General features: G+C 36.4%; 1 protein-coding gene across 4 annotated transcripts in view; it reads left to right on the top strand.

Annotated features, from left to right (window-relative positions):
* RECK (reversion inducing cysteine rich protein with kazal motifs) overlaps positions 1-21,567 on the top strand; it is a 91,953-nt gene that overhangs the window by 5,411 nt on the left and 64,975 nt on the right. For 2 of the 4 annotated variants that reach the window (XM_025432346.3, XM_025432345.3), the window contains exons 2-6: positions 6,246-6,304; positions 9,250-9,324; positions 10,648-10,684; positions 13,039-13,124; positions 14,749-14,796. In XM_025432346.3, coding sequence (XP_025288131.1) covers positions 6,246-6,304; positions 9,250-9,324; positions 10,648-10,684; positions 13,039-13,124; positions 14,749-14,796 — 305 coding nt within the window. Of the gene's footprint in view, positions 1-794; positions 859-6,245; positions 6,305-9,249; positions 9,325-10,647; positions 10,685-13,038; positions 13,125-14,748; positions 14,797-15,996; positions 16,099-21,567 lie in introns of those variants that run through there. The other 2 variants (XM_025432347.3, XM_025432348.3) reach the window with 2 other exon arrangements.

The following is a 21,567-nucleotide window of genomic DNA, read 5'->3' on the forward strand; positions in this document are numbered from 1 at the left end:
GCATTGGTCACCATATGAAATATGGTACTAAAGTGCCCCAGTGGGAGAAATATAACTTTTGTACTTTTTTCTGATAAAAGTCATTGTGTAACTAGGAAATTATTACTTATTAATAAATGAATATCATTTTTTGAACTGAGCAGTATGCTAAATGGATATAAGAAGTTTATAGTCAGGGATGCTTGGGGGGCTTAGCAGTTTAGCACCTGCCTTCGGCCCAGGGCATGATCCTGGAGTCCGGGGATCGAGTCCCACATCAGGCTCTCTGCATGAGGCCTGCTTCTCCCTCTCCCTCTGCCTGTGTCTCTGCCTCTCTCTCTCATGTCTCTCATGAATAAATAAATATTTTTTTAAAAAAGTAGTTTATAGTCAAATTAGGGATACCATAAGTACACACATGAAGTGATTAGAGAAAATTTAAATGTTAAAGTTGCCATTTCTGACTAGAATATCAGGGCCTTCAGTAGCCAAAAAATCAAGAGTTTAGAGTTATTGGAGGAGAAAGTCTTACTAAAAGTTGAGGTGGGATTTAAGCCTTGAATGGTGTTTGGATTTAGGTCAGCACAAAACACTAAACATTTCAGTCAGAATGCTGTGTTCAGGGTAAATGTAGGCTTTCCTTGTTAAAAAATAATAAAAGATCAAGGAAGGTAAAGTTGTAAGAAGACTTGGAAGGTTTAAAATTGGAATACCAAGAGGCCATTGTGAGCCCTTTATTAGAAGAGTGACATCATGAAGAGTCTATCTGGCAGTCATATTGGTAATAGAATCAAATGAATATAAATGACTGTTTTGGCACTGGAGTATAAGACAAACAATGGAGAAGGATATCTGTAACTTGCCAATGACTCAGAAAAAGTATGTCTAGACACATAAATAAAGCAGTATGATGAAATGTTAGCAATATTGAATCCAGGTAGTGGGTATATGGGTAATCCCTTTACTGTTTGGCTCTTCCTTAGATGATGATATATTTTGTATAGAAACACAAACACATATATTTTTAAAGGAGTAAATGTAAAATTGCAGGAATGTACTTGTAAGTTGAAGGGGTAGCTGTCATTTAAATGTTTTTAAAGTGTCAATTTCCAGGCTGTTTTGAAAACAAAAATGTGATTAAAAGTAAGATGAGTTTTTTTATTAGCATCCTTTTTAAAATATTTTATTTATTTATTCATGAGACACACAGAGAGAGGCAGAGACATAGGCAGAGGGAGAAGCAGGCTCCATGCAGGGAGCCCAATGTGGGACTCAATCCCGGGACTCTAGGATCATGCCCTGGGCTGAAGGCAGGTGCTAAACCACTGAGCCACCCCGGCATCCCAAAGACATCCTTTTTATTAGACTGACTTTTTCCAGTATCAGCTCAGATTTAGTTTTTCTCCCCTTCAATACTGGTAGGATACATATATTCTGTTGTAATTCTGTAGGAAGACATTAATTAGGCGGAATCTTTATTTTCTTTAAAAAAGAAAACAAGAATGGCTTTTCATTAACTAAATTGAATTATAGATTTTAGGAGGTTTCTGTGGCAAAATTCCTCCTAGCTTAAAAAATCCTATAATTCCATGAATATTTTAGTTTTAGATTAGGGCATTTATTTTTGTAAGTGCTGGTGGGTCTTAGAAGCTGCATTTTTCCCTTGTGGCTGGAGCATGTACTTCCTGCTTGCTGGCCTATCTTTAGTACGCACTTGGCCCAAGCTGTTAGCCAAACCTTGATGTTTCTAATTATTGGGTAATTCTGCTTGCATATTTCTAGGTTGCACTAATACCTTTTTAAAGCCCGTATACATGGCCTTCAGCCATCTCTTTGGTTTTTATTAATTTTATAATTATAGACCCTTAGAATAAGGGTGCAAAATATGACACTCATCCTTACGTCTTTAGTGAGGATAACACCTGAGCTTTTTATTTTCATCATGTCAACATCAAGTTTTATTTTGAACTAATTTACCTTTATCGGTTCAATTCCCCTTCTTGAGAATAAGCAGTTTTAAACTATTTTTCTTGAAGAACAAGAAATTAGATTAGAATCAAATTATAAAAACAAAACATTTCTAGAATTAATTGTCTTATATAAAAACATTAGGCCTTGGAGAGTTTTTTTGCACTCTAATTGTTAAATGACCCAATTAATCCATTTTAATAGCTCTAAAAAAGACAAAGACCTTTAATTGCCACATTAATTGCCATTTGAATCCCTTCTCCCTATTCTTGATGAAGGCGTATGAATTGATGTTTATTTGTAGACATTTATTTCTTGAAAAATATGTAGTGTTAAAGATTTTTTAAAGTTTTGTTCTTTCAAAGGAAGGAAAATGAGCACCAATATAATAATGGCTAACGTTAAGAACAGGGTATGGAAAGTGTGATGGAGCATAGGTCCCCTAGCCTGTTCATGGAGTGTGGCAACCCTCTTGAGGGAGGAAATGTACTATTACAGAGGAATGCTCCATTGGGAGGGGGAAGGAGTTACTACCAGAAGACTTTGGGCTGTCCTCTGTAATCCGTATTGTCAGAATGATCAGAAAGCTTTTGGAAAGACTAGAAAGAAATATGTCAAAATGTCAACATAGATTCTGGCAAGACAGTGGGAGTATAGATCATTTTTCTTATTTTCCAAAGTTTGAGGTTTCTTAATGAAAAAAAGAATTTTTTAAAAAATTTAACTTTGAGGGTAACTATAAAATTGACCTTAACTATTAAACAGAAAAAAAATAGGCCTTTATAATGATATTTTTAATAAAACTTTCCATTGTTACTGGACTTTCATTATAACACATTTTGTTTCTGTTCTAAATAGACCTTTGCTCCAAGAAACTGTTTTTCAAAGATCCCTAGGCCCAAATCAGACTCTTGTCTGCCTGAGTGTTTACTTTTTGCTAAGCTTGTGCTTATTGGGACCATATGTTATCCTGAGTTATCTTTGCTCATGATCAGCTGGATTTTTTGCCCTCAAATGACCTTTGTGTTAGAAAATAGTAAAAAGTGGCAACTTCTACAGCACTTCAAAAGAACACTTGATTATCACACAAGAGAGTCTTTTTTTGTTTTGTTTTTTCTTTTTCCTATCTGCCCTCCCCATTTTAATGAGTAAGAGACTGAGGACATAACAGAATCTTAGAAGATGGGGAGAGCATGGTGTGGCCTGGTAGGGGAGAAGGGGTGTTTGGAGAAAGCCTCATGACTTATTGCCCTCTCTCCCCTTGAATTAGAGTTTCTGAGAAAGCAACTCTAACCTTACAAGCAAGGGACTTTTTTTCTTCTGAAACTTAGTGGAATTTTTATATTCTTCAGAATCTTTAAGTCAAGTGTTAGAACTGAAGCCACCTTTTTTTAAATAATAGAAATAATATTGAAAAGCCAGCCGCAATAGTCTTTTATGAAACCAAATATAGGAATATGCCAATAATATCATATACCCTGTCACTGTTTTGTGGAAAACAATTTCCAGTTTTGAACAAGAAGCTTGTTGGTAAAATCTAAAGAGCTCTTTGTTTATTCATCTATTCACTCATTTTCTCCCAATACAAACCCTACCTTCAATCAAAAAAATTGCTTTCATCTAATTTATGTACTGAAATTGTATAGATTGCATTTGAAGAGATTATGTTGCAAATTTATATTTTAAACCACTGTATCAGATCCAGCTGCCTGAAACGTAATATTTTCATCTCTGCTCTTTTGACAGCCCCTAATCAATCCAGCTGTATCTTTTTTTCCATCAGGTACACTCTAGAATAATAACATGTCCCTGCCGTTTATCTCTATAGCCCATCTATGCATTTCTTGGTCTGTAATGCTGCTTGGCAGCGTTTTTCCTTTTCTCTAATTTGATGTTTCTCAAACTGGCATTCTGAAATGTTAGTAAGTGGAATGAAAAAAGTGTTCTGTGTTCTGAGAAATCTGTCTACTTAGATCCCTTTTTGGAAGATTAGTAATGTATAAACATATTAAAGGCTTTGTGAAGTGCTGCAGTAAGGAATTCTCTTTAACTTTTTTAATCCTTCATTTCCCAGTTTGTTTGAACATGAAACATTTTCTCCTGAGGGATAAATATTAACAACTCATGAGTAGAATACAAGTTTGAGAAAGGCATTTATAGTTGTCTCCTTTCTGTGTTCTCCAAAGTGACTGCTCCACACCTCTACAGTTTGACCTCAAACCCTCAATCCTTTTTGTTTTCAGACCTAATCTGTTTCATTGAGAAAATGAAGGATGTCAGCTTCCCTCTTAATTTATTAGTATCCTTATATCCGTTCCTCTTGTCTAGACTTTGTTTTACCATCAGGCTGTAACCTGGATAAAGTCAGAGAACGTAACATTTATTCACTGTTGCATCCCTAGCCCCAAACTCAGTGCCTTTTCTTAAAACCATATCCCTTCCAGCAGTCACCTCATTTCTCCAATATTCTGTTTCAGTCACAACTGTATGTATGGAATCTCAATTCTGGCACTAATCACCCAGAGTTAGAACAGACTTCATGAGTTAAAGGGCATGGTCCCCAACAAGACAGTATTTAGCCCGGATACCAGCTTAGGTGGTACCCGGGCCACCCACACTTCTGAACAACTGGCTGTAAACCCAGGTTTCCCACAACCACCTCAAAATCAGTAATTCACCAGAACGATGCTTAGAGCTCAGGGAAGCTCTATAGTTATGATTACAGTTTTACATGAGGGATACGAATCAGGAAGACCGGCCAAATGAAGAGACATATAGGGTGAGGTCTGGGAGGAGATGCAGAGCTTCTGTGCCTTCCCCTCATGGAATCAGTGTGCATCACCCCCTGGCACATCAGTGTCTTCATCAACTAGATACCGCTGAGCTTTGGTATCTAGTGTTCATTGAGATTTCATCACATAGAAATGATTGATTAGATTATTGGCCATATGGTTGAACTCGATCTCCATTCCCCAGTCTTGCTAGAGATTGGGCTGCTATCACATGGCTCAAGGCCTCAACCTTCGAATCAAATGGCTGATCTTTCTGGCCAGTCTCCATCCAGACTATTTGGCAGCAAGGGGGCTCATTAGCATAACAAAGATGCACTCTGTTACTCTAGAAATTCCAAGGATTAGAGTCTTCTCCCAGGAATCAGGGACTAAGGCCAACTAAAAAAGGGAAGGGAGGGTTTTTCCTTCCCTGATCCTGCATCTTCCTGTAACTGCTACTCTCTTTTTCCCTCCTTTAAAAAAAAAAAAAAAAAAAAGATTTATGTATTTATTTGAGAGAGAAAGAAAAGAGAGACAACAGAGGAGGGGCAGAGGGAGAGGGAGAGAATGAGAGAATCCCAAGCAGACTACCTTCTGAGCACAGAGGCCTACTCCCCGGCTCAATCCCTGAGCTCATGACCTGAGCAGAAACCAAGAGTCAGATGCTTAACTGCATCATCCAGGTGCCCTTTCCCTGCCATTTCTGCCAGACTTACTGAGAGCCAATGTTTGTTGTCTATACTTCCTCAGTTCCTCCTGTTTACTCCTTAATATCATCCATTTCTACTAGCTCCATAGAAAGTACCTTGTGAAGGTTACTAAGTGGTCTCCTAATTAGTAAATTCATTTCCTTTTTTTTCATCTTCAATGTAATCCAGATGGTTTGGTACATGACATTAACTACTCCCTCTTCTCTAATGCCCAAGGCTGACCTAGCTGTCTGACTGTTCCATCTCAGTGTCTTTTCTTGTTAAACTTTGGTTCTGTGATGACTTCTCCCTAGAAACTCTACCTAGGCAATGTCATTCATTTCCCTATACCTCCTTTATGCAGGTGACTCAACTTGGATCTTTCATTATGGTTCTACCTGCAATCCAGGCTTTGGTTTCTGACTTTACTTCCATTCCATCTGGATTTCCTATAGGAACCTTAAATATAACTTGTCCCAAACAAAATTCACTACCTTTTTATCACTTAGTCATACATTTTAGGTATAATAATAGAACATAGCCTATAGGGCAATTTTAAGAATTGAATGAGATGATGCTTAAAGCAAGCTTAGTAAAATTCTGGCACATAGAAAGTACACGTGACAGTCTCCACTGTTAGCCTACAAGTTTCTTGAGGACCATGTGCTCAAAGTTGACACTGTCCTTGGCTTGTAATAGTTATGCAGTAAAAGTTTGTTGAGTTAAAAATGAATAATAGTAATCTGTTGAATAAATGTTTTGTGTAGCCATCTGATTTAGTTTAATTATCTTGTTTATTTAATAGTGGGCAACATCTGGTGTTTATTTTTTCTCTTAGGTGCACTGTGTTGTAATCATTCAAAGGATAATCAAATGTGCCATGATGTATGTGAACAGGTAAGCTTACATGATCATTGTTGAGGCTATTGGGTATGTAACTGTTTATTAAGTATAATTGTTTTGGAGAAATCTGCTGGATAGCACCTTAACCAAGTTATCACAGTTAACATCACCAATAATGAAACAAATCCATATAGGTCTGCTGACACAATGCACTGAAAAGAAGCCAGCATCTTAAGGAGCGTTCCTATCAAAAATGCATAACCTGAGTCATGAGGAAACAATAGGGCAAACCCAGATTGAGGGATATTCCTCAAAACAACAGTTTGTACCCTTCTTAGTTGTCAGTTTTAAGAAAACTGCAGATTAAAGGGAACTACAGAGATATGACAATTAAATGCAATACATGATCCTGGATTGGATCCTGGAATTAAAAAAAAAAGATTACTATAAAGGAAATTATTCGGATAAATTGGTGAAATTAGAATATGAACTTTAATAATAATGAATCAGTGCTATGCTCCTAAATTTTATGGTGATTGTGTTGCAGTGACATAGGACAATGTCCTTGTTCTTGGGAGATAACATGCTGGGATTTAGGAGTAAATGATCATGTCTATAATGAATTCCAAAATATTTCATCAAAATAACAATATCTGTATATGTAGAAAGAGTTAAAGCAAATGTTGCAAAATGTTAATATTGAGTAATCTAGATGAAGACTATCTGAGTGTTGTACTACTCTTAAAACTTTTGTATAGGTTTGAATTTTTCTGATTGAGTCTTTGAAGTCAAGTTGCACTGTGAAACTGCAACTGCGAAAAAGAACTGCGAAATACCAAAATACTGTCAATATACCTGTTCATAAAGTTTCGACTTTCTTTCATCACCTTGGTCGTGCAGCTTTGGCCTTGGCACTTGAGAACGAATGGCCTCAGTTATCTTTTGAAGAGTTTTCCATAATGTAGATTTTGTCACTTCCTAAAATATATAGAGCTACATAACTGGAATTAAAACTTCTCTCAAATAATATTATGAATTTAATTACTTACATATTTTTAAAGATTTTATTTATTTATTTGAGAGAGAGAGAGCCCATGCATGCACAAGCACAGGAGGGGCAAAAGGAGAGGGAATGGGAGAAGCCAGACTCCTTGCTGAGTGTGGAGTGTAGTGTGGGGTTAGGGGTTGGATCCCACAACCCTGAGATCACACCCCGAGCCGAAACCAAGAGTTAGCAGCCAACTGAACCAGCCAGCTACCCTTCAAATAATATTGTGAATTTAGAAAGATTTTTCAAGATACTCTTTAATTATAAAACAAGACAGTGACTCAACTTATCTAAGTAGCTGCTATAGATAGAGTTCATGTCAAACACTATAGCAGGACACCTGGATGGCTGAGTCAGTTAAGCATTTGCCTCCAGCTCAGGTCGTGATCCCAGGGTCCTGGGATTGAATCCTACATTGGGCTCTCTGCTCAGTGGAGAGTCTGCTTCTCCCTTTCCTTCTACCCTTCCCCACCTCGTGCACAGACTCTTTCTTGCTCTCACTCTCTCAAATAAATACATATCTTTAAAAAAAAAGAAAAAAGAAACCCACTATGGCAAATTAAGTTTTCTGCAAATTTACTGTCAGAACAACAGCTTTTAAAAGCAAAAATGGCCCCTAGATGGTGTGACCATAAGGATGCTGAAGCACTGCTCTCCTGACTTTTCTTATTTATTGAATAAATCTGGTCATTCATTTATCCTGTAGAGTTTCTTACAATCTGAATTACGCTATTTGCAACCTCATGGTATTACTTAATGTGTTACTCTTTCCTCTCTTTTTCTTAGTAATTAGTAGGTAGATTTGGAGCAGAGTTATCTTAAAGAGCTTTCTGCAGTGATGAAAATACTCTATATCTGTGTGATCCAGTATGGTAACCGCTAGCTACATGTGTCAAGTGAACATTTGAAATGAGTTTAAAGAGGTTGAGGAAAAAGATTTTGAGGAACCGAATTTTAAATTTTATTTAATTTTAATTGATCTAAGTTTAAATTTAGGTAACCACACATGGCTAACAGTAACCTAATGAGATAGGTCCAGAGGCTTGAGATTCAGGTTAGATTTTGTATTGTTTTGGTTTTGTTTTTTTGTTCAGCAGGTCTTACTCATAACTTTATTGTGTCTGGTTGTCTCTTTTTGTAATTAACATTACAGTAATTATTGATAATTGCCTAAGTGCATTAATTCACTAGTGGTTACAAAATGGTGATGTTCTAGCTCTCGTCACTTATTATAGTTGATAGTTTGGGAGAAAAATGGCTACTAAAACTAACTAGAGATAAATCCTTTTTCGTTGTCCTTAGCATTCATGGATTTCACAGTCTTGACTATTTGCAGGTAACCGTGAAGTTCTATCTGATAGATAATGGTTTATAATTTACTGAGACATCAAATTATAATTGCATTAATTAAAATTCTATTTGGAAGAGAGCCAGTTAGCCTGGTGAGTGAACTTGTCAACTCCTTAGCATTTTTATTAAAAATGGCTTTGTCTCCATTTAGTGGTATTTTATGGAAGTTTATACCATAATGCTATTCACGGATTTGTTATATCAAGGGTATGACAGTCTGTTTTACATTGTCGTTGGTTGACTAAAAGCAGTTTGTAGAACAGTTTACAATAAACTTTTCTTTTTTTCTTTTCTGTTTTCTTTCTTTTTCTCCTTTGTCCTTTAACAGATTTGGTAGCCTGGTTTTCTCCATTTTTGGTCATTAGAAAAGGGTCTAGACTTGCTATGGACCTTCTTGATTATTTGCCAGACTAACCAACCTTTTAAGAGATGTTACCAGCTTAATTTAGATCTTTCCAAAGGTTTTTAGTATATAAAAATAAGTTGGAAAATATTCTAGACAACTGATAAACATAGAGGACAATAAATTTTACCTCTTATGTCTTACGAAAAAATGCCACAAAACTTTTTCTTTTTCTTTTCTTTTTTTTTTGTCAAATAGATATTCTCCTCAAAAAGTGAATCCCGACTAAAGCATCTGTTACAGAGAGCCCCAGATTATTGCCCCGAAACAATGGTAGGTCATATTTAACTTAACTATGGAAGCTTTTGTCTAAATGAAGCCATTTAATAAGTTAACTTTTCGATTCAAGAAAATTTTCAAAGTGATTTGGGTTTATGACCAAATTAAAATGTCAGATTTAACTGAGTACTTTAAAAAGATCATCATACAAATTCCTAGGTAGAATGTCATCTTTCATCTTTTATTGTTTATCCTATAATGTATAAAAGTAAATATAAATGTATTACAGTCTTTAGATTTCATTATAATAGTTTTTCTGGAATTTGGAATTTTGCTTATTATTTTGATAATTTTATGAAAACCATAATAACTAAGTCTTCTGTTTATTTTGAATTTGAAAAGTTAAACTTCGGATAAGGGGAAATGTGTGACTTCTCATTATTCCTGTCTTCCCATTTTTTTGTGTATTGTAGATATTGCTTGCCTGTTTCAGTCATGTAACTTAAAATGCTTCAGTGCTTGGGCCATCCTCAGAGTTTGGGATACTGGTGGGCCAGGCCAAGGAATTCTGAGCTGACATGAGACAGGCTTGCTTACTTACTTACTTACTTACTTATTTTTAAAGATTTTATTCATCTACTCATGAGAGACACACACAGAGAGAGAAAGAAAGGCAGAGACACAGGCAGAGGGAGAGGCAGCCTCCACGCAAGGAGCCTGACATGGGACTCGATCCCGGGACTCCAGGATCACGCCCTGGGCCAAAGGCAGGCACCAAACCGCTGAGCCACCCAGGGATCCCCTGAGACAGACTTTTTTAGATGTGTTGGCTTGCATTATGCGAGAGGGGAAAAGTTGTGGGTTTGGGGTATTTTTTTTAAAGATTTTATTTATTCATGAGAGAGGCAGAGACACAGGTGGAGGGAGAAGCAGACTCCCTGTGGGGAACCCGACGTGGGACTCGATCCCAGAACTCCAGGATCATGCCCTGAGCCGAAGGCAGATGCTCAACCACTGAGCCAGCCAGGTGTCCCATGAGGGGGGAAAGTTGATCAAACAATTCTGACAGACACATTTGCCTTTACTTGCTCTCTAGACATTTTTGGTTTTGTACTTAGAAGCAGTGATTCCAATAAGCATCCTGAGTATCCAGACTCATTATTAGTGCTCTTAGATGGGAAAATGGGAAAAGAGCAAGCAATATTTTTACATCTCAGTTTTATTTTTTTCTTCCCTGAATAGCTGTTTGATACTCATGTAGTCTGAGAACATTTACTATACAGAGCTAAACATAATCAAATTAGCTATACATAATTTCTGATATTGTCATATTTAAGAACTGGTTATATAAAAGCCTTTTGGTGATTACAATTTTAGGTTGAAATTTGGAGTTGTATGAATTCATCTTTGCCAGGTAAGCAAAAGAATTATAACATTTGGCACTTAATCTTTAAAACCTTATTTTGTCCTATAACCTGATATATCCCTCTTGAGTTCCTAACTTCTTCTTGTAGGCACCCAAATTTTCAAATGTATAATTTATTCTCATTCTCTCAATCATTAACTATACTCTTGTCTCTACTTCTACCATTCAGTGAAACTGGTCTTTGAAAGAGTGCTAGGATCTCATGGTACCTAAATCTTATGGTCATTTTTCAGTACTTACTACTTTTGACTGCCCTGCAGCACCTGGTATTGTGACTATTAGCTCCTTATGACTTCACCTTAGCTTCATGACCTTATCCTCTCTTACCTCCTCTTTCCTTCTCTTTACACACTTACCCTGGTAATTGCTTTCCTTCCCAGAACTGTTAACTAATCAGCCCTGGAAAGATAACCTTCAAATCCGTTGTTACTCATGACTTCTAGACATGTCTACCTGGATTTCTGCATCCTGGTGAAGACTGAAGTACAAATCAAAAACCAAACTCATAACTACCTATCTTGTGAATGACACTAGACTGGAATCCCTCAAGTTATCTTTGCTGGCTTTTTCTTTTTAGCTCCATTGACTCTTCTTGTAAAATCTTGCATCTGTCCTCTCTACTCCTAGTTCAAGCCATTGTTATTATGTTCTGGGGCTGGAATATTGTAACAACCTTGTATCTGGTATTTCAACATCTCATAATTGTCCTCCCTAGCTCCTTCAAAAAAAAAAAAAAAAAAAAAAAAAAAAGAGCCCTCCAGTGGATAGCCACTTCTATCAGAATAAAGCCCAAACTCTCTAGCCTGGCATTCACAGTCTTCCAGGATTAAAGCTTCCAGTCCTGATTAAAGCCAGTGCCTTGAAAAAAAGGAAGTGTATTTTATATATCTCTGAACTCCAAAGGCTTTCACACTGTTTGAAGTTTGTATTTCAAACAAATCGTACTATTTGCCTTCTTGGAATTGCCCATATCCATGCTTGTTCTCCCAATTATCCCTCTACCTAATGTCCTGGAATTATTTATATATAATTTATATCTCTGATACATATACATATACATATATATATATTGCATATATATTATATATATATAATCTACATAATGGGATAAAGCATATATTTTCTCTATTTAATAGCCACATAATACCTAATGGAGTGCTTTGCACATAATATTGTAAACCCTTGTTGGACAGTTTAATAGTTTCTAGGAGGTCACTAGGGGTATGGAAACAGCAATATACTGTATTATGGTATAAAAGTTCACAGAATTTATGACGTATACTGATTCCACTCAAAACAATTTTTAAAATGTGAGTGATTCTAAATAGTAAACAGCAAAGATTTAGAGGAAGCTATACTAGGCAAAGGGGCATTTCTGAAAAGAGATAAAGAGGAATGGACCATATGCCTATAAGCATATGTCTTTCCTCTTTATTTATTTATTTATTTTTAAAAAAGATTTTATTTATTCATGATAGAGAGAGAGAGAGAGAGGCAGAGACACAGGCAGAGGGAGAAGCAGGCTCCATGCAGGGAGCCCGATGCAGGACTCGATCCCGGGACTCCAGGATCACGCCCTGGGCCAAAGGCAGATGCTAAACCACTGAGCCACCCAGGGATCCCCTGTTTTTCCTCTTTAGATAATCATTACTGTGTCTCTTAACTTTATCCTAGGAGTCATTCATTGACATTTATACTTGCAAAAATGGATGTAAGAAATGGCATTAGGATACTTTTATAATTATATCACCTTTTGATATCACAGTAATTTGGCTGGAGAAATAGCTGCTGTGTATAAATTGAAACAGAATAGTCATTTTGCCCCATAATTAAGTGTATTCATCAAAGTCAGTTCTTGCCCACAGGAAATGTTCCTGTCTGTTCACTAAGTATCAGTTTCTAAACTACATCATGGGTTTTATACTATTCTAGGTATTCAAATTTAATATTTTGAATATAATAATCTTTATGCCATTTTTCATTTGCATGTTAATTTAAAATCTTTGCCTCTGCTTCACAGTCTAAAGGGAGGAAGGGCTCTCCTTGCTTTTCTTAACTTGTGTATCCTCTAGAGATGCTGTCTACCCAAGAGTGAGAATGATCAGAAGAGAGATTAGGGTGGCAGCGAGAAGAGAGAAAAAACAAAGCACCTGATATTATGTTGTGGGGGTTCTGAAAGAGTGACAGCATTGGGGGTAAGGGTGGGAGGAGGGCCTTAATAATTTTGAGGCCCTGCTATCTGAGCTAATTTTCCTATGGACACCTGCTTTAACTTTTTTTGGCATACCATCTGTGTTTGTTACTGCTTATGACCAAAAAATTTGAACATTTTGTTTTTTAAGGTGTGTTTAAGAAGTCTGATGGCTGGGTTGGCTTAGGCTGCTGTGAACTGGCTATTACCTTGGAGTGTCGACAGGCATGCAAGCAGGTAATACTGAGCAATCAGGCTCATAAGCAGCATGGAGTACAGTTTGAGTATTAGCTGTGTGTATGTTTTGGACTTTGCCTACCTCATACCTTTGGAGAGGTGACCCATAAAATCTACAAATTTACCATCTCTTGCATAGACCACTTCCTTTAAAACTTGCTGTTTTCTCAGTTACAGTTGCTGCTATGAGACCCTCAACCTTTTCTTATTCTCTCAGTCTTTTCTTATTCTTTCTTCTCTCTGCCATGCAGGAGAGAAGAAAGAATATTATTGGAACTGAGGCCTTTTGTACTCTGTGGTCATACTTAGTCAATGCCGAGTGACTTCAAATGATTGTGTAAATTTAGAGTATGCTTGGATGGGAAGCAGATGACACTGCTGACTTATTTAGCTTTCATCTTTCCTTCACTCTTTCATCATGCTTTTACCCTGAGCATGTTCTTATATTGCTTCTCTGCTCCAAAGGTGAGCATGACTCCGACAGTGAACTGTGACTTCTCTTTGATTTGATAGATCTCTGGTCCAATTCAAGTTAGGTCCCTCTGTTCTTCCTCTCTGTGTGTATTTTCATAGTGGTTCCTCAGAGTACTATGGGAAAACTGGTCTGTTAGCTGCTCATACTCACAACTGGTAAGAGTAGACTTAACTGGAAAATTTAGATGGACTGGAAACCACAGCTGGAAAGCATTCTCTTATTTTTTTCTTTTAGTGACTGATCTCTGGATCAGAGTACATGAGACATGTTGTCACCTTTACTTTCATACAGACCACTGTACTATTTAGCCTGAGCAACAGAGCAGCACACAGCCTAACCATCTCTGCCACTCTCCTCCAGCCATTGAGATGAATCTGAGTTGCAGAGGATTTGAACTGTAATGATGGGTCTATGGGGACATAAAGAAAATTATATAAAAATAACTCTTTTTTTAAAAGATTTTATTTATTTATTCATGAGAGGCACACAGAGAAGCAGAGACATAGGCAGAGGGAGAAGCAGGCTCCTTGCAGGGAGCCTGATGCAGAATGTGATCCTTGGACCCTAGGGATCACGTCCTGAGCTGAAAGCACTCAACTGCTCAGCCACCCAGGTATCCCCAAAAATAACTTTTGTTAATTGCCTGGCATGGCCTTTCCCTCTTTAGTTGCCCCCTTCGTTTCATATGGATCTTTTCCGAGGAAAAGATACTGACATAAGTCAGTATGAGAATTTCGAATATAAAGGGTTAAAGAAAAAGGAAAATATAAAAGCTCTGGCAAAGCTTCATAAGAAAATTGGCTACAGAGTGGAAATCAACTAAGAAAAAGTTCTCTGATTTACATTTTCTTCAAAGTCATCTAGTTTCTGAAATAACAAAAGGACCCTGTTATTATGTGAGATTAAAGCCATAAAATAGTGAAATTTTAGCATATCATGTAGGTTCTGGGGCTGATGTTTGTTTTAAAGAACTTGTATGAAATTTGTTTGTTGTATTTTAGAGGAACTTTTAAATATTGGAGCATAAGGTTTTCTTTGATGAAATAAAGAATACCATACTAGCAAGTAATGTATATTAATTTGTATTCTTTTTGTCCTATGTTGAATAGCATGTGTAATAAATTAATGGAGAAATTTGTTATCTTTTAGGCATCATCAAAAAACGATATTTCCAAAGCCTGCAGAAAAGAATATGAGGTATGCATTTAACAGATTTGCATAGACTATTCAGATATTATCAGAATTGATAAAACCACTTAAGTTTTAAAAATGAACTCATTCTTACATAAGTTGCCCTTTACTTTATGGAAAATACAACCCCAACAAGATGTAGCTTGTCATTTAACTTGTTTAGAAATGTGACAACTTCAACTTGTTGAAATTGAGCATTAATTTTAAAGAAATGCCCTGTTAGCTATACATGAATTAAGAAAATCAAATCTTAAAAAAAAATTTTTTTAAGTAATGCCTAAATCACATATACAGAGACTTTAACCTGTAGTGTATTCATAATAGCAACTGGTTATACCCAAGATTGTAAAATAGTTTTTCTTAGGTTCCATATCCTTTTTGCTCCTTTTCCTATACCTTGACCTATTCAGGTATCCATCTTTACAAACTCTCTGGAATTGAAAGAAACAATCACACTGCCAGTGCGAGTAGCTTCAAACTTTCCTAGCTCTCACATTTGGTGGAAAAAGTACTAAATTACACAGGCTATATAATTAATCTAAAGGACTCTTGTCTCCCAATAGTAGTATTTCAAACACTGTGTACTAGATGGGATAGTTCCAAGGGCAAGGATAGAGGAGATATTTCATGTCATGCAAGTATGTTCAGAAGATTGTCCCTGATGTGAAAAAGCTCCTCATTAGACTACTTTCTCTAGTTTCTAGAACTCCATTGTTAAATGTGACATTATTGTCCTTCAAAGTGGAAGACCATGCAGCTAAGGATAGTTACGTCCATATGCTTCATTCATCATTTTTATCTATACACATTGGAATTCCTTTGCCTTTAATAGTCTGTGTTCTCTTGGAGAAGAAAGAATAGTTCTCTTAGCAGCTTCTAAGTTATAGTTCTGCCTTTTTTTTTTCTTTTCTCAGTGCCTATAATTATATCTCTTGATTAATATTTTTAAATTGGGAAAATCTTATTTATCTTTTGTCCCTTTGCTAAGTTATTTCTGTTTCTCTGAAGACACATTTCCAAATTAACTGCAACTCTCTGTTCTTATTAAAAGGAGCCTTGCTGCAAAGAAATAAAAGATCTTTCTTTTTTTTCCTTATCTCTCTACCTTTGAAATAACTAGTTTTAGTTTCTCCTGAACAAAGTGGCTAACTGTGATAATTCCTTCTTCTCTCCCACATGATGTCTGACACTGTCCATCTCCTGTAGCCTGTCCTCCATTATTTTAGTGTGCTTCCTTCTCTTGTCTGGATTTCTGCATTGCCCTAGGAAGTCTGCCAGTATGTGTTGATGAAGGACGGGACAGGAAAGGTAAGAGAGATAAACACTGTCCAATGAGAGAAATACTAAGGATAGTTTACTTTTCCCAGTCTGTCCTCCCTTATTGGCCTACAATTAAGCAACTGTTTTCCAAAAATCTACATGCAAAGAAGGTTCTTTTACATATATATAAAATATATGTGTGTAAAAATAAATATGTAAAATACATATATGTAGTATAATATATATGAAAAATATACATATGTAATATAAATCTGTTAAAAAGTGACTAGAAGTTATTCAAGATAACTCAAGACTCCATTTGATTCCTTTTTTTTTTAAAGATTTTATTTATATATTTGTGAGAGAAAGACAATATGAGCAGAGGAGGGGCAGAAGCAGAGAGAGAAGCAGACTCCCCACTGTGTGGGGAGCTGGGGGGCTAGACCCGGGGACCCTAGGATCATGATCCGAGTCAAAGGCAGATGCTCAACTGACTGTGCCACCCAGGCACCCCTCAATTTGATTTCTTATGTGTTAGAAATAAAAAGGACAAAAGTACTTCAATGCAGAAGGAGGATTCTGCATTATAAACCTCAAATAACAGTGACACTCATAATTGTTGAAGTCTAGTTCAAGGATGACTATTTTGTAAGTGAATGGGGTAAATTTGGTGTAGTGCAACCTATTTTAACTGGATTGGCTGTTTATCAATATAAGAGTAATTTCTAAAACTAGATTCTTGGTATCTTTTCCTTAACATTGGGGTGGTCCCTGGAGTGAACTTCCAGATGTGTAAGCTGTTACTTTAGGTTTACAATTATATGGGTTAACATTTACCCTGAAGGATGGTTTTATGTGGCTTGATTAGGTAGTCAAAGAGTGAGTAATTTTATTTGGAGGAGCTAATGTTAGTCTTTACTGGTAAGCTGCTGCAGTATCCCCTGAGATTTCCTGAGAAATTTGCTTCTATGAATAAAGTTTAAAATTGTTAATGCCATTTAAAATTCTGTTTTGTTCCAGCCAAGCTAAGCTAAAACAGTTAAATGTTATGTCTGATTTTAAAGCATCTGGTTCCTTTTCTTATGCAAATCAACAATTACTCATTGAATATGAGAGACAGTTTCATATAATAGAAAGCATAAACTTTGGAGTTATACCTCACTTAGAATTCCAGTATATACTCACTTAGAATTCTACTTATAACTTAAACTGAAATACTAAAGAATTGTATCTGAGTGAAGAATTAAAATATATACTGCACACAAGAGGGCTCAGGGAAACCAAAAAGCAGAGTGAGCACATTTGGGATTTATCAGGGGAAACTTTGCAAAGGAGAAAGGCCTGAAAGGATTGGCATACTTTGGTAAAAAGACTGTGGACTAAAAGCATGTTAGCAAAATCACACATGGCTTATGCAGGGGATAGAAAGAAAATAGGCCTGTTTGGGCTGAGAATCTGTGCTTATTAGTTGGATAGGCAACATAGGACCAGATCCTGGAAAGATGATATTTGAGGACTTAGCCCATCATTAAGTAGAAGGAGGTGATGAAGACTCTAATAGGAGACCAACATAACAAACTCCGTATTTTAGAAAGCTAAGAGCCTTAATTGTGTACATGCTAAGTTTTGGGTTTTTTTGTTTTTTTGGTTTTTTTCATGCTAAATTTTAGATCCCACAGACCCCTCTTAACTTAGCTAAAAGCAGGTAAGGACCCAAACTAGGATGATAACAATAGAACCAAGTATTCAGGAATAAATCAGAGATTTAAAGGCAGAATCCATCAACAGGATTTGTTATAGTGGATTGAATATAGGAGATACTGTTCAGGAAAATATACAAAAACAGTTATTAGTGAATTGGGAGGTAGAACTAAAGAAATTGTATGGACAAGCAGCACAGAAGGCAGATTGAAAGAGAGCTTAAGGAACATGGGAGATAAAGTGTTCTGATTGGAATATTAGAAGAAGAAAAGAGAATATGGGACAGAGGCAATATTTGATGAAGCCCAACAAATCTCCAGCAGGATGAAAAAAAAATCCATACATTACAGACACATCTCATAGGAGTCAGAAAAAAAAAAAAAAAAAAACATTGCCTTCCAAGAAGACTAACCGCTGATTTCTCAATAGCAATAGAGGAAGCCAGGCACAGTGGAATGATACCTAAACTGCTCTGAAAGAAAATAATTATCAACCTAGAATCCATATCCAGTAAAAATATTTTTCAAGAAAGGGCAAAATTAAGGTATTTTCAAAAAGCAAAAATGAAGAATTGCGATTAATGGACCTTTTATAGAAGTCTAGAAGCAAAAGAGAATGAGAATGATGAAAATACAAAGTGACTAAGTTAAAACACACAAATTATAGAAAACAATAACAATATTCAGTTTTTAAGCCAGAGAAAATACACAGCAACAATAGCATATATGTTGAGAAGGAAGTTTAAAGAAATTAAGGGATACTGAGTGTTAGATGTTTTTAAATGTAAAAACCTATATCTCAGAGGTAGTTCAGAATATAGGACTAACGAAGAGAGAGATCATGCCCAAGTCAACTGTGAAGTAACCCTGTGAAGTCAAAGAAAACTCGATGAAAGAGAAAGTGTTGAAAATCAAGTGGAGAGCTGGATTTTGAAATTCCTTTTTTAAGGACTGGAAGACAAGGATCCAGATATGGATTAGGAGGACCCTACCTGTGTTGAATGACACTGTTGGAATGAGATGTTCCAAGAAAAAGAGAACTAACTCCCTATCAAGGAAATGTTCAAGCAAAGGTTTACTTGATTCATGTATTGTGGAAGGGATTTCTGCAATAGATGAGAGATTTGGCTAATGATCTCCCAAGTCTGCAGTTCTCTTTTTCTAGCCCATACCTAAGAAAGAGTACTTCCTTCAGTACTGATGAGTACTTTTCCAGAATCACACTTTTGATTAGAGCCACCAGTATCAACCAGTGGCTTGATAACTCTGACAAAGACATGTTCAGGTATCATGGACCTGCTTAGTTCTAGGTTCTCCATGCATTTTCACAGGCACGGTCATTGGCCCACCTAGAAGTATCAGTCAGTCCACATAGATTCATAAGTTTGTGATACTAGAACCAGGGATGATCTTCAAAATACCTAAGAGCTGAAATGACCTTGGCACCAGCAGAACAGATGCTGGCTGGAAACCATCAGCAAGCCATCCTAGTGCACACTCATTAGAACCTAATGAGTTCATGCCTCATTAGAACCAAAGTAAAAACGAACTCATATTTTCTGTGAGTTGTGAGATATCTAGTATTATTTTTCTGTGTAGCCTTTGTCTGAAAGTTACCTGAAGATATTTTCTTCTAGCCCTCAAAATGGTGATTAAAGAAAGAATTTTGTTATTCATAGTTTCTTTCTTAAATGTCAGAATGTTAACATGTTGTGAGGCTGATAAATTTCCAGAGGCTTGTTAATGGCTGTAGAGTGATGACACAGATTTTAGTTTCAGGTTCATAAATCTATTTCATACCTTTATGTTGGGCTTTACTGCCATTCTTATAATGGTCATAAATATAAATACTTTTTCCATTTGCTGCATGAGCCACTGAAATACAGTGCTACAGATTTGTCATTTATTTGTTTCTTCTTTCTTTCATAGATCCTTCTCTATACTTTTATTCTTTTTAGAAATGCGATTTTCAGTTCTTTCTTTCTTGGCTTTTTTTTTTCAGTCATTTGATCTTACCTCATTAAGTAAACTGAGAAATTATAAAGGAGAGGCAATAAGTATTTTTGTGAGGACTCTTTTATCTTAAGGCATTTAAGTTATAAACTAAACAGTTGATAAACTAAACTAAATCTGTTCTGGGGCTCTGGTTCTGTGATTGCTAAGATAAAATTAAGATTCTGAGGATAGTAAAAAGAGGCCCTAAGAATCACAAAAACAAAGGTAGTTGGCCTTGTGAGTTTCAGACTCAATTCTATCAGCACCATCCTGTCAACAGACAGCTCAGTACATAAGAGAAAGGTTCATGTATGTGTTAATTTTTGATTTTTGAAAATTCTAATGTTCAAAATTCAAAATGATATACAATAAAAAGTCTTTTTTTCAACCTTCTGTACTATGGCCACCTAGTTCCTAAAGTCATTTATGCATATAAATGCATATAAAGGTAAATATATATTTAATTCTTGTCTACCCCCATAACACAAATGGTACCTTGTCATATCCCTGGATGCCAGTGTTTGGTACATATTTATGTATGCCTACACGGGCTGTACAGTGTATTCTCAGGAAATGTCACAGTAAAATGTTCTGCTTTAAAGATTTCTTATGTATTTTATTAATTTTATTTTCCTTTTTCTCTCAAATTAACCTTGATTCTAGATTTACTACCAGAAGCATAAAGGAAAGGGATGAAGAAGTAGTCCTAAAAATTTAGAGATAAGAAGGCAGGGATGTCAGGGCCAGCAGGATTCTCTGGACAAGTAGAGGCATCCAGTGCCTCATGTGATTGGATCTTTTTTGCAGTGTTCTAAGGGTAAACCATCTTGTGTGGCAGATGACTATCTAGGCAGTAGATAGTGAGCTTTGGGAGATTTAGCAAAAAGAACAATGTGGTACTTTGCCCCAGCAAAGCTTTCAGGACCTAAATGTAAAGCTTCTTTTAGTTAGTGCTAAGGAAATTCCAAGAATTGGCAGAATATAGTAAATAGAAGACTGTGAATGGGAGGCTTGTACATGATAAAATGCTATACCAAGACCCTGATCAGAGTAGATATGAGCCGTTACCTGCAGCTGATGAGCTCCAAAAAGAGCGAAACCTATTAGGTCCTGCAGTACTGGCTTAAGATATAAAACCTTGATTATATTCCATTTGTATGTGGTTTTGTTGTGTCATATTTTGTATTAGAAGGGAATAACTCCTATTCAATGTCCTTGTGCCAATGTCTGCTCTCTAGTCCGTACTTCTCAAGAGTCATCTGAATGAGATCATCCCAAAGGGATGTTGGATCAAGTTTAATTGATTAGATTGTGACCTGGTCTAATCTAAATGGCCAGGTATTCCCCCCCCCAGACAATCTCATCTACTCCCGTAGTTTTAATTGTCCCAATGTAATAAGAACTCTAGAATCCTCTTTGCTAACTTCTTTCTCTGAGTTCCTGAATCACTACTGGATATGTGTACTTTTGATGTTCAAAGAACATTTCAATTCAGCCAGACTGATTGTTACCTTCCCTACTTCTCCATCCTTCTACCTCACTGCTGTGTGCACATGGACACACACACAAACAAACACACACACACACAAAACTTACATTTTTCATACATTTCTTGTTTGGTTGTTCTAGTGCAGTCCTCCCAGATACACAAATTAAAAGCCTAAGAGGTGTTGTCTACACTTTCCTTTTTCTCACCACCTCCTACAAATAAGTGGCTATCAAGCCCTAAAGATTTGCCGCCAAAATTGATCTTCAGTCAGTCTCCTTTCCAGATCCTTGGTTACTGCCTTACCTCAGGCCCCTATACCACTTTTCTGGACTA

The sequence above is a fragment of the Canis lupus genome, chromosome 11 (genome assembly GCF_003254725.2).
Source record: "Canis lupus dingo isolate Sandy chromosome 11, ASM325472v2, whole genome shotgun sequence".
Taxonomy (NCBI): domain Eukaryota; kingdom Metazoa; phylum Chordata; class Mammalia; order Carnivora; family Canidae; genus Canis; species Canis lupus.